The sequence below is a fragment of the Mesoplodon bidens genome (assembly GCF_964165515.1).
Source record: "Mesoplodon bidens genome assembly, chromosome: 5".
Lineage (NCBI taxonomy): Eukaryota > Metazoa > Chordata > Mammalia > Artiodactyla > Ziphiidae > Mesoplodon > Mesoplodon bidens.
Genome location: NC_138161.1, coordinates 75,355,794 through 75,369,566, shown reverse-complemented (window position 1 = coordinate 75,369,566; position 13,773 = coordinate 75,355,794). Strand labels below are relative to the sequence as shown.

Below are 13,773 nucleotides of genomic sequence, written 5' to 3'. Positions count from 1 at the left end.
GATGGAGAAATATACCATGTTCTTGGATTGGAAGAATCAATATTGTGAAATGACTATACTACCCAAAGCAATCTACAGATTCAATGCAATCCCTATCAAACTAATAATGGCATTCTTCACAGAATTAGAACAAAAAGTTTACAATTCGTGTGGAAACACAAAAGACCCCGAAGAGCCAAAGCAATCTTGAGAAAGAAAAACAGAGCTGGAGGAATCAGGCTATCTGACTTCAAGCTATACTACAAAGCTACAGTAATCAACACAGTATGGTACTGGCACAAAAACTGAAATATAGATCAATGGTACAAGATAGAATGCCCTGAGATAAACACATACACATACGGTCACCTAATTTATGACAAAGGAGGCAAGAACATACAATTGGAGAAAAGACAGCCTCTTCAATAAGTGGTGCTGGGAAAGCTGGACAGCTACATGTAAAAGAATGAAATTAGAACACCACCTAACACCATATACAAAAGTAAACCCCAAATGGATTAAAGACCTAAATGTAAGACCATACACTATAAAACACTTAGAGGAAAATATAGGAAAAACACTCTTTGACATAAACCACAGCAAGATCTTTTTTGACCCACCTCCTAGAGTAATGGGAATAAAAACAAAAATAAACAAATGGGAACTAATTAAACTTAAAAGCTTTTGCACAGCAAAGGAAACCATAAGCAAGATGAAAAGAGAACCCTCAGAATGGGAGAAAATATTTGCGAATGAAACAACAGACAAAGGATTAATCTCCAAAATATACGAACAGCTCATGGAGCTCAATATCAAAAACCAAACAACCCAATCCAAAAGTGGGCGGAAGACCTAAATAGACATTTCTCCAAGGAAGACATACAGATGGCCAAGAGGCACAAGAAAAGGTGCTCAACATCACTAATTATTAGAGAAATGCAAGTCAAAACTGCAATGAGGTATCACCTCACACCGGTCAGAATGGCCATTATCAAAAAATCTAGAAAAAAGGGTGTGTTGAAAAAGGAACCTTCCTGCACTGTTGGTGGGAATGTAAATTGATACAACCACTATGGAGAACAGTATGGAGGTTCCTTAAAAAACTAAAAATAGAATTATCATATGACCCAGCAATCCCACTGCTGGGCATATACCCTGAGAAAACCATAATTCAAAAAGAGACATGTACCACAATGTTCATTGCAGTTCTATTTACAGTAGCCAAGACATGGAACTAAGTCAGAAAGAGAAAAACAAATACCATATGCTAACGCATATATATGGAATCTAAAAAAAAAAAAAAAAAAAAAAAGGGCTTCCCTGGTGGCACAGTGCTTGGGAGTCCGCCTGCTGATGCAGGGGACGCGGGTTCGTGCCCTGGTCCGGGAAGATCCCACATAGCCACGGAGCGGCTGGGCCCGTGAGCCATGGCCACTGAGCCTGTGCGTCCAGAGCCTGTGCTCCGCAACGGGAGAGGCCACAACAGTGAGAGGCCCACGTACCGCAAAAAAAAAAAAAAATGGTACTGATGAACCTAGTGGCAGGGCAGGAATAAGGACGTAGACAGAGAGAGTGGACTTGAGGATATGGGTGGGAGGGAGGGAGGGGGAAGCTGGGGTGTAGTGAGAGTAGCATTGACATATATACACTACCGAATGTAAAATAATTAGCTAGCGGGAAGCAGCAGCATAGCACAGGGAGATCAGCTTGGTGCTTTGTGATGACCTAGTGAGGTGGGATGTGGAGAGGGGGAGGGAGGCTTAGGGGGGAGGGGGTGTGGGGATGTATGTGTGCATGTGGCTGATTCACTTTGTTGTATGACAGAGACTAACACAGTATTGTGAAGCAATTATACTGCAATAAAGATCTATAATAAAAAGAAGCCTATGCTATAAAATAAAACAAAAGAATGAGACACTTAGAGCAACTTTAGTCCATATTCTCAAATTTTAATTGTTGCCCATATGGAACTATGGAGATCATTTGCTATAGAGATCATTTTTGTTATAGCCTGAATGTGCTGTCCCCAAAGGATAAGGGAAGGGGGATTGAATTATAGAGGGCCAGACTGGTTGAGTATGGCCAACTGTGTGAAGACTGGAAATGAAAGTGACAAATTTAGAATTAAGCTGAGCCAGCAACAATACCTAAAGGATTTCATCTGTGGATGGAAAAGTGGGGAATTCCAGGTGGAGACATTAGTTTGAGGGTGGCCACCAATTGTTGCTTGAGGTTACAAGTTATAAGGTCTAGTCACCAAGGAGAAGCATCTGATGATAACCAAATAGGTTGTTGGGACTTCAGTCAAACAATCTGAATTTCAGTAGCCAGCTCTAGTTCTAGATGCACATGTAAGACATAATCAGAAAACCAAGACAGAAGGCTAGAGCTAGGATTAGGTACTGGTGGGGGAAAAGAAACAGCTTGGAAGGTTTCAGCACAGTATGCATGATAAAGCCAAGGGATCAATCAAAAAGTGAGAAGTTTATGACAGGGAGATGATGTCTATAGCCTCAATGACTAGAGCTGTGCAAGGCCTGAGAAGGCAGGGGCTAACAATTTTTAAAGTATGATTTGTATTCTTTAAAATTATGAAAGCAATACATACTCATTGTTGAAAGTTTGAAAAATATAGAAAAATCCAAAGACAAAAGTCAATGCAATTTTTTCATACTCTAAAAGCAAACATCTTCTTTGTAAATAGTGAGCTAAACACTTGTTCATTTTATTTGCCAAAAGTTTATAACTGAATAACTTTAAGTCATTGTTCATTCTCTTGTATTAACTTCTTAAAAGCAGAGAAATCATAAGAATGAATTAATATTCCCCTGCTTTTAAGGATGTAGTCAAATGCAGATTCTGTCATTTTATGGGAAAAAGGGTAAATATTTAAAAGTAAAAATTATGCTTTTACATAAGAACTAACAGCTATCTTAATCTTATAAGATTTCAAATTCTATTCTTATGTTTTAACTTCCTACTTGTCTAATATTTTATAAAAAACGTATATTGTAAGCACGTTTGTTCTAGGAAATTCCAGAGAGAATCAAAGGTGTGCATAGAAGCAAAGAAACCTATCTGAAGTAGTCTGGCAAATGGACAGAATTTTTAAAAAACAAATAAGACACATGCTGCTGAAAGCCACATTATTGTTACCTTCTCCCTCCAGTTATCACCGTTCAGCATCTTCTGTCTAAGGGTTTCCTGCAACTGCTCCATGCTTTTCTGATGTGAAATCAGCATCAATTCCCTGAAAACCATAAACACAACAAATGAGTCAAGACACACCCTTAACACCCTTCTTAAATTACAGTTTGTGGCTCAGGGATTATTTCACAACTCAGTCTGTTTATTCTTCTCTTTAGAAATATATATATATATACATATATGTGTGTGTGTACTGCTACTACATACTATTTTAACTGTTGTTAACAGCAATTTAAAAACACTGGCAACAAGGTAAGTATTTTCTCAGGTTTAATTTTTGCTTAATAAGTAATATTTTTATTTTTGCATGAAATAGTAACAACATATGTGTAGTTACAAATATAATAAAATACTATACATTGTGGTTCTAAAGTTTATGACTAAATTCTAACACTAGGTGATATTTTGTTTCTTTAAAAAAGGAAAATGTGTTGGGATATGACACAAAATCAGCACGTTTGTGGTTCCTGCTAGATTTATTTTTCTTTTATTTATCTCAAGCGCTAATAGGAACAGACTGAATTAAGTAGAGGGTAATATCTGAGATGTGGTATAGTACAAAACATACTAGAAAATAGGAGAGAAAACACAAAGAACATTTTATTATTTTAATCCACGTAATTGGATCTTTTAAAAATAAATTTATTTATTTATTTATTTATGGCTGTGTTGGGTCTTCGCTGCTGCACACGAGCTTTCTCTAGTTGTGGCTAGTGGGGGCTACTCTTCATTGTGGTGCGCGGGCTTCTCATTGCGGTTGTGGAGCACCGGCTCTAGGTGCGCAGGCTTCAGTAGTTGTGGCATGCAGGCTCAGTAGTTGTGGCACATGAGATTAGTTGCTTCGCAGCATGTGGGATCTTCCCATGTCCCCTGCATTGGCAGGTGGATTCTTAACCACTGTGCCACCAGAGAAGTCCCCACATAATTGGGTCTTAAAGCTAAGTTTGTGACCCTTTGGGTGGAAGTAAGTGTGGGAGATTCATGAGAACATTTCTCCAGGGGCCCTGAAGTTAACACTTTAAATATCACAAGTGGTGGCAAAAGTATGCCTGTTGATCAGGGAGTCCCTCCACCCCCTTCTATAATCATCATAACCCTTCTTATTTTCTGTGTAGGTGATTCTTTTCCATTGCTTATTCCTCTTTCTAATCCCTTTGTTTTCCATCATCACCCCTTCCCTTTAGTTCTGACCCTTTTTCTCAAACTTGTGACTTTCATTTATAACTGCCTGTTAGACATCTCCACCCTGATGAGCCATCAACACCAAAGATTCCACACATCAAAAAACAAATTCATCATCATCTCCAACGGTCTTGCCTTTCCTTTTGACTTCTGAAACCTTCAACAGTCACAATCTTTAGCTTGAAATCCCTGAGTCATCTCTGACTTTTCCTTCTTCTTGTTCTACCACATCCATTCAGTAACAAGTTCTATGTATTCTGCTCCTTGGTGCACCTCAAACTATTTCTTCCCTTCCTTTCCGACTACTAAGAGTTAAGGTTCTTGACTTTATTTCCCACCAAGAGTATTGTAATAGACTGTCAATCTATCTTGATCTCTATTCTCATCTCACTCTTACAGTATTATTAAACATTTTTTAATAAAAATAGTGCCAACATTTCTAGGCTAGAAAATTTTAAGGACACGAACATAAAGATACATCAACTTGGTAACCAGGATTATGAATATTATTTGAGGGAAAATGATTGAAAAGAACAAAACTCCCCAGACTTTTTTTTCAGAACTGTGTCAGACTAGGTACTTTGACAACTTTCCTACTGAAAATAAGTAAAGTTTTTTTTTCACTTATAAAAAAAATCTTAAAATTCATCAGTGATCTGGACAAAAAGTTAGGAAGATGCAGGAAACACAAATCAAGAGAAAGGACAGAAAAAGGTTATCAGTGGAAAACTAGTGAAATTTGAATAAAGTCTATAGTTAGTTAATTGTATTATACCCATATTAATTTCTTAGTTTTTACATATGTGCCATGGTTATGAAAAATGGAGCAGAGGGAAACAAATTCTCTGTACTGTCTCTGTAACTTTTCTTTAAATACAAAATTATTCCAAACTAATGGTTTAAGAAAATGAAGTAAAAGGAAGAACCCCAACAATATGTAGAGCATTGAAGCCAATTCTCACCTTGAAGGTACTTTCCAAATCTGATGTACTTGAGCATTAAATTTCACAGCCATGAAGGGCACTGGAGTCAGGAGAGAAAGGAAGAGCTTGAGAGGACACTCACCTGCATAAAACTGCATCTCAAAGAGTGACACATGCAGTATGCATTTTTGTCATACTGTATGTAAGAATATGAAATTCACACCCAATATGTGTAAAATACAAATAACATCCCCTCTCAAGGAACAAAAAAGAAATTTCCGGCTTTGAAGTTTGGTGCTAGGTAGAGGGGAAAATACAAATCTCCCACAAGAATTTGTAAACACAAGCCAATCCCAGTGCAGGTTTGTATCCTGAATTCATACTACCTGAGTGATCCAAAAAGCTTCATATTGAGGAGATACCTTACAATGGTGTTAGGATAACCTTGCCTCCAGATGCCTGGTAGGAAAAACACCAGTATGTTTGGGAGAAACCTATCTTCAGCTTGAAACTCAGAGAATTCCTACAGATAAAAATTCAAGACCTATGAGACCATAATTTTAAGAATCACAAAATTATTATTTTTTTAAAGCTAGTAAGAGGAAGAATGAGCACACACAAATGATAGCATAATCAAAGCCACAAATTCTAAAGTATTTTCAGATATTGAATATAAATAAGGATGTACAATATGTTGGAAGAAATAAAAGATTAATTTAAATGACTAATGAAATCTGAAATGAACCCTCAAACTTGTAGAAATGAAGCATATAATAAGTGAGATGAAAAACTCAGTAGATGGTCCTATAGCAGATTATTCACAGCTAAAAATGAAGTAATAAACTGAAAGGGAGATTCAAAGAAATTATACAGGGTGCAGTACATGATGTCAAAAATATGTAAAATATAAAAGAGGTTGATATATGGAGGACAGAGTGAAAAGATCTAATATTTCTCTATTTACCATTTCAGAAGCAAATGAGAGAGAAAGGCAGAGGAAGGACATTACAGATTGATGAAAAATACCAACCCATAAATCTAGGAAGCCCAAAGGATTCCAAGCAAGATAAATCAAAATAAATCTAATATCTGGCACCTGGTAGTGAAAATGAAGAATATTGGAATAAAAAGAGATTTTAAAAGATGCTGGAGAGGAAATAAAACATACTGTCTTCAAAGGAACTGAAACATATTGAAAGCTTATTCTCCAATAGAAACAAGGAAGGCCAAAGACAGCAAAATAATATATTTAAAATCCCATGAGAAAATAACCATCCATCTGAAGTTGGGTACCCAGCAAAACTATCTTTCAGAAAGAGGCCGAAATAAAATATGCTCAGAAAAATAAAATCTGAGTGTTTACTGCCAGCTAAACGACTTCTAAAAAATATGTTTTGCAGGAAGGATTATGATCTCAGAAGGAAGGTCAGACGATCAAGAAAAAATGGTGAGCAAAGGAACTGGCAAACACACAGGCAGGGAGGGCTTCTTGGGCATGTGATCAAGACAGCTGTACGGGGCCCATGTTCTGAAGGGGGCCCTGGGTTTCAGATTTAATGCTCTGTGGTCACCACTGAGAAATTCTTAATAACTTTATCTCTGGGTCTGTGTTTTGTAAGTGAGGTCTAATGGGACAGTCAAGCACATGCTGGGGCCTTGGAGCCTCAGCTCACAGAGAGTCCTACCTCTTGCCACCTCCCTGTCTCCCCAGGATGTTTCTCAAACCTTTGCTCCCTGACCCTTGCCCAGCATCTGCTGTCATCCTCTGCTTCAGTGGGCACAGGCATGAGGAATGTTGGGTCTGCCATTTGTGTCCTTTTGGCTGAGTCTGGGACAGGGCCTTGGGTGCCTGTGAGAGCCTGCATCCATGCTACGATTTCTCCATGCCCAAGGGAGCACAAGATTCAATAGCAAACAAACAAAAAAAGACCCTGACAAGTTGAGAGAAAGATGGTGAAGGAAAGGAAAAAGCTTCTTTCTTTTTTTGAAGGGGCTCCATGTTTTCATTTTACACTGGGCCTGAAAATTATGTAGCCAGCCCTGTATGTAAGTACTTGTAAATAAATATCATCTGTATAAAATATTAGTTTTGACTGTGTGTAATCAGTGGGGCTAACAAAAGGATAAAACTAGAACACTAGACAAAAACGTAGAGTATAGGATGGCAGGATGGCAACTATCAGGGCTCCAGTGTTATTCAAGAGAAGTCTGAGATATTCAAGAGAAGTTTGCATTATTCAAGAGAAGTCTGAGATATTAATTTTAGACTTCATTAAGCATGCATGGTAAAATCTCAGAAGTAACCACTAAAAGAATAGAATATGCCATTAGAAGAAGATGCACTAAGAAAATAAAAGAAACTCCAACAATATTGCCCCTGCCCAAGGCCCAAAAGGAGAAAAGAGTGTAGAAAAAGAGGGAGAAATATTGATAGAAAACTTAAAGTAACAATCATAATAATGGCAAATAAACTAAACTCATGAGTTAAGAGAAACAGGCTTGATAAAACCAAACCCTAACCCTAACCCTAACCCTACATATTGGGTTAAGTAAAATATATTAATTAAGATAACTTTTACCTGTTTATTTTTACTCTTCTAATATGGCAATTAAATTTTTTTAAGTGACATATGTGGCTCACATTATACGTCTACTGAACAGCACTGTTATATTCCATATTCTCTGAAAACAAAGAAACGTCAGTAACAAAAGATAAATATCTCCATGTATTTGGAACTTTTAAAAAATGTATTTCTGAATAACTCTTGGGTCAAATGAAAAATCATAACTGATACTTCAAAATACTTAGAATTGAACAATAATGAAATTTCTACACATCAAAATTTATGAAATATAGCTAAGCAGAAAAGATAAATAAATTGTGGTATACTTCAGAATATAATATAGATGAAGAAATGAATGATTTTCAGCTACATGTAACATCATGGAAAAAAATCCCGGACATAATCTTGAGCACAAATAATAAATCACTGACTAATATATATAGTATAATTTTATTTCCATGAAGATAAAATCTAATTTTTTTTTTAGGAATACAAACATACATGGTAAAATTATAGAGTGAAGCAAAGGAATAACAGGTGTTTTCTGTAGGTTTTTGTGGATGCTCTTTATCAGTTTGAGGAAGTTCCCACCTCTTCCTAGCTTGCTGAGAACCACAAAATGCAGGTTGGTGGTTACCTCTGAGCAAGGATGCCATGTGGTGGAATAAGGAGAAGCACCAAGGGACTTCAACGCTAATGGTAAGGCTCCTTTTCCTAAATTGAGCGTTCATTGTATTGTAGTTCTTCATATTTTATACCTATCTAAACCTTTTATGTAACTACTCAGTATTTATAAAAACAATTAATGATAAAGCCTGAGCATAGAGTAGAATGGGTATCTAGAGAAAAGAGAATTAAAGGGAAAGACCAAGGAGAGGGAAATGGCAAGTGAGCAGCAGGGTGGGGTTTACTGCCCACTATGCACACTATGGACAAGGCAGTACCTGGAGAGACAGAGGTGAATGAGGGCAGGGTCCCTGTCCAAATGGTGCTCAAAAGCCAGCAATGTTGTAAAAGGACGATTTATCTTTTAAAATGTGAGGCGGACCTAGCAGGTTCTGATGCTTGCTCAGCAGTCTCTAGGCTGGAGAAAGGAAGTGAAGCAGAAGGAACAAAGAATGAGGACAGTAAAAGTGGGATTACATTAAAACCTCAATTCTGGGCTTTCCTGGTGGTGCAGTGGTTGGGAGTCAGCCTGCCAATGCAGGGGATACGGGTTCGATCCCTGGCCCAGGAAGATCCCACATGCCGCGGAGCAACTAAGCTCGTGAGCCACAACTGCTGAGCCCGCATGCCTCAACTACTGAAGCCTACGCGCCTAGAGCCCATGCTCGGCAGCATGAGAGGCCACGGCAATGAGAGGCCCACGCACTGCCGCAAAGAGTAGCCCCCACTCGCCTCAAATAGAGAAAGCCTGTGCGCAGCAACGAAGACCTAAAGCAGCCAAAAATAAATAAATAAATACATTAAAAAAAACAAAACAAAAAACCACCTCAATTCTGGCTTTCTTCCAAATATTTGGCTATTCCTGTCTCCTCTGCAGACTCATCTTTGCCGTCAATTACATGTTTGGTGTTCCTTAGCACTTTGTTCTGAGGCCTCTTTTTTCTCTCCCTCTACTCTTTCTCTAAGTGATCATATCCATGCCTATGGTTAAAATGCAATAGTTGCTGACAACTCCCAGATTTTATCTCCAGCTCACATCTGTTCTCTGAGTATCTGACTCATGTTTCCAACTCTCACCTGACTGCTCTACTTTTATATTTCAGAGTCATCCAAAACTCAACATGTCTGTAATCCCAGAGGCTAACAAGGTCAGTTTATTTTTTGCTCACGATATATGTAATCTGCTGCTTTGCTCTGCATGTTTTGTTCCAGGATATAGTCCAAGGAGCAATTCTTACCTGGGAATGCTGCTTTTGTGATAGAAAAGAAAAATTGTGAAAACAGGATCTGTTAAAGTTTCTGCTCAGAATCAATGCATGTCACTCCTCTCCCATTTCAATGGCAAGAACAAATCAAATGGCCAAGTCTGATGTGAATCAGGTGTGGATAGTATAGTCCTCTCACCGGGAGGTGCACAGTAAGTCACCTGGCACCAGGTGGAGTCCATCGCAACTCTGAAATCCTACTGCAAACGACTGTGAGGATTTCTATCCTGGAGGTAGAGAACATTCCTTGCTTAGACTGTGGTTCTTTCACTTGGGAGTGATTTCTCAATCAATTTTTCTCCGTAGCTCCTGGCTTTCCTCTCTGAGATGTAATTTTTTTTTTCATCATACAGCCTTGCCACATCAGAAGAGGGGGTTAGAAATTCTGCCCTGTTGAGAGACAGTTTTCTCAACTTCTTTCCTATCCACAAAAGATTTGGAGGAGAAATCGTTCCAAGAGAATTAAAAAAAAAAAGATTTACTGAGATATAATTGAAAACAGTAAACTACATGTTTAAAGTATACACTTGGATGAGTTTTGACATATGCATAAACATATGTGTGTGAAACCATCACTGCAATCAAAATAATGATATATCCATCATCTCCCAAGGTTTCCCTATGCCCTTTTTTAATCCCGCACTCCTGCCCTCTTGCCCCCAGCAATCAAGAGTTTGCTTTCTGTCATTATACATTAGTTTGCACTTTCAGAATTCTATAAAACTTCTCTATATATCATACAGTATATTCTTTTGTGTGTGTTTGTCATTTTTCATTTAGCATAATTCCCTTTAGATTTGTCCATGTTGTACCATGAATCAATAGTTCATTATTATTATTTTTTGCTGAGTAGTATTTCATCACATGGATATATCACAATTTGTTTATCCATTCAGCTGCTGATGGACATTTAGGTTGTTTCACAGTTTTGGGCTATTACAAATATGGCTATTAATATCTGTGTACAAGTATTTGTATGGATATGTCCCTTCATTTCTCTTGGGTAAGTACCTAGGAGTGAAATGGCTAAGTAGCAAGGTAAGTGTATGTTGAACTTTTTAAGAAACCTCCATACTGTTTTCCAAAGAGTTGTACTGTTTTACATTCCAACCAGCAGAGTATGAGAGTTCCAGTCTCTCCACAACTTGCCAACAATTGGTATGTTCAGGCATTTTAATTTTAGTCATTCTAAAAGTGTGTGCTTGTGGGACTTCCCAGGCAGTGCAGTGGTTAAGATTCCATGCTTCCACAGCAGGGGGCATGGGTTCCATCCCTTGTCGGGGAACTAAGATCCCACGTGCTGTGAGGTGTGGCCAAAAAAAAAAAAAAATCAATAAAAAAATAGAAGTGTGTGGTTGTATCTCATTATGGTTTTAATTTGCATTTCCCTAATGACTAATGATGTTAAACATCTTTTTTATGTGCTTATTGGCCATCTGTATGTCTTTGGTGAAGCGTCTGTTCAAATCTTTTGCTCATTTTTTATTCAGTTGTTTATGGTCATCTGAGTTTCTAAAGTTCTTTATATATTCTGAAGACAAGTCCTTTATGACATATATATTGTGCAAATCTATGACGATGGCTTGTCTTCATTCACTAAACAGTGCCTTTTAAAGAACAGAAGTTTTAACTTTGATGAATTCCAATTTATCAGGGTTTTTTTTCTTTTATGGATTGGGCTTTTGGGGTTGAATCTAAGAAATCTTTGCCTAATCCAAGGTCACAAAGATATGTTTCCTGTTTTCTCCTATAAGTTTTATAATTTTAGGTTTTATATTTAGATCTAGGATCTATTTTGAATTAATCTCTCTATATACATTTCACAGTATGAATCAAAGTTCATTTTTTGCATATGGATATACAATTGTTCCAGCACCGATGGTGAAAAAAACTATGTGTTCTCCAATAAACTGCTTTGGCACCCATGTAGAAAATCAATTAACCATACATGTGTGCCTATTTCTGGATTCTCTATTCTGTTCCATTGATCTATTTGTCTATCTTGAGATTAATACCACACTGTCTTGATTATTTGTAGCTTTACAATAAATCTTGAAGTTAGGTAGTGACTTTGATCTTTTGGCTCCTCAAAGTTTTTTCAAAGTTGTTTTGATTATTCTAGGTCCTTTGCATTTCCATATGAATTTTAAAATTAGCTTGTTAATTTATACAAAAATGTTTGCTGGAGGTTTGATTGTGATTGCATTGAATCTATATATCAATTTGGGGATAACTGTTAACAATATTGAGGCTTCTATTCCATGAACATTGTATATCTCTCCATTTATTTAGATCCTCTTAATTTATCTCAGCAATGTTATGTAGTTTTCAATGTACAGGTCTGGCACATTATTTGTCAGATTCATCCCTAAGTATTTCATGTGTTTTGAAATATTTTGATAAATACAGCTTTTTGAATTTTGATTGTTCTGTGCAAATATATAGAAATTAATTTGGGTTTTGGATGTTGACTTTTTTTCCTGCAACCTTTTGCCAATCTCACTTATTAGTTCTAGTAACTCCTTTTGTAGATTCCATGGGGTTTTCTATGTTAGTGAGCATATCATCTGTGAATAAAAAATTTTATTTCTTCCTTTCCAGTCTGATGCCTTTTATTTCTTTTTCTTGCCTGACTGTACTGACTAAAACTTTCAGCACAATATTGAACAGAACTGATGACAGCAGGTGTTTTTTTCTTGATCTTGATCTTAGGAGGAGAGTATGTAGTCTCTCACTATTAAGTATGATGTTACCTGTCAGTTTTCTTAGATGCCCAATATCAATTTGAAAAAGTTTTCCTCTATTTCTACTTTGCTGAGATATTTTTTTAAATTAGGAATGAACGTTCTGTTTTGCCAACTGCCTGTTTTGTTTCTATTGACATAATCATTGAGTTTTTTTTTACTTTTTGAATAACAATAATTGATTTTTGAATGTTAAACCAATCTTACATTCTTGGGATAAACTCCACACATTCATGATTTCTTTACTTTTTTATGTTGCTGGATTCAATTTGCTAAAATTTTGTTTAGAAGTTTTGCATCTGTGCTCATGAGGGACGTTGGTCTGTTAATTTGCTTGTAATACTTTTGTCAGATTTTGGTATCAGGGTAATACTGGCCTCATGAAGTAAGTTAAGAACTATTCCTCTTTCATTTTCTGGAAGAATTTAAGTAGAATTAATACTATTTCTTCCTTAAATGCTTGATAAAATTCACCAGTGAAACCTTCTGGGCCTGAAGTTTTCTTTGTGGGAAAAATTTAAACTATAAATTCAGGTCATCTATTCATTTTAGTGAACCTGGGTAGTTTATATTCCAAAAAACTGTATCCATTTTTCAGAGTTGTCAAAATTAATGGCATAGTCAAGCAAATGGCTTTGTGGCACCATTCTTCCAACAGCATTTGCTCACTTTGTGTCTCTGTGACATTTTGGTAAGTCTTGCAATATTTCAAAGTTTTCATGATTATTATTTTGTAATGATGATCTGTGATCAGTGATCTTTGATGTTACTTACTGAAGACTCAGATGGTGGGTAGCATTTTTTAGCAATAAAGTATTTTTGAATTAAAAAAAATTAATGGCATAAAGTTGTTTATAATATTCCTCTATTAATGTGTTAGTATCTGAAGAATGTAATGTCACCACTCTCATTTCTGATGTTGGTAAATTTTTGTCTTCTCTATCTTTTCGTGATGAGTCTGACTTGAGGTTTATTAATGTTATTGGTCTCCTCAAAGAAACTGATTGTTTAATTGATATTCTATATTGTTTTACTGTTTTCTATGTCATTGATTTCTGCTCTGATCTTTATTATTTACTTTCTTATGCTTATCTTGGGTTCTGTTTGCTCTTCTTTTTCTAACTTCTTAAGGCAGAAGCTGACCTTTTTTCTTTTTTCACATAGACATTTATTGCCATAAATTTTCTCCCTGAAGTTTTGCTTTAGAGATGTTCCACACATTTTGATGTCTTCATCCCCATTT

General features: G+C 36.6%; 1 protein-coding gene across 1 annotated transcript in view; it reads right to left on the bottom strand.

Annotated features, from left to right (window-relative positions):
* The window catches only part of LEKR1 (leucine, glutamate and lysine rich 1), a 269,112-nt gene that overhangs the window by 36,856 nt on the left and 218,483 nt on the right, over positions 1–13,773 (bottom strand). Inside the window, exon 11 of the mRNA XM_081235005.1 lies at positions 3,136–3,229. Within this exon, the coding sequence (XP_081091131.1) occupies positions 3,136–3,229 (94 nt within the window). The remainder of the gene's footprint in view (positions 1–3,135; positions 3,230–13,773) is intronic.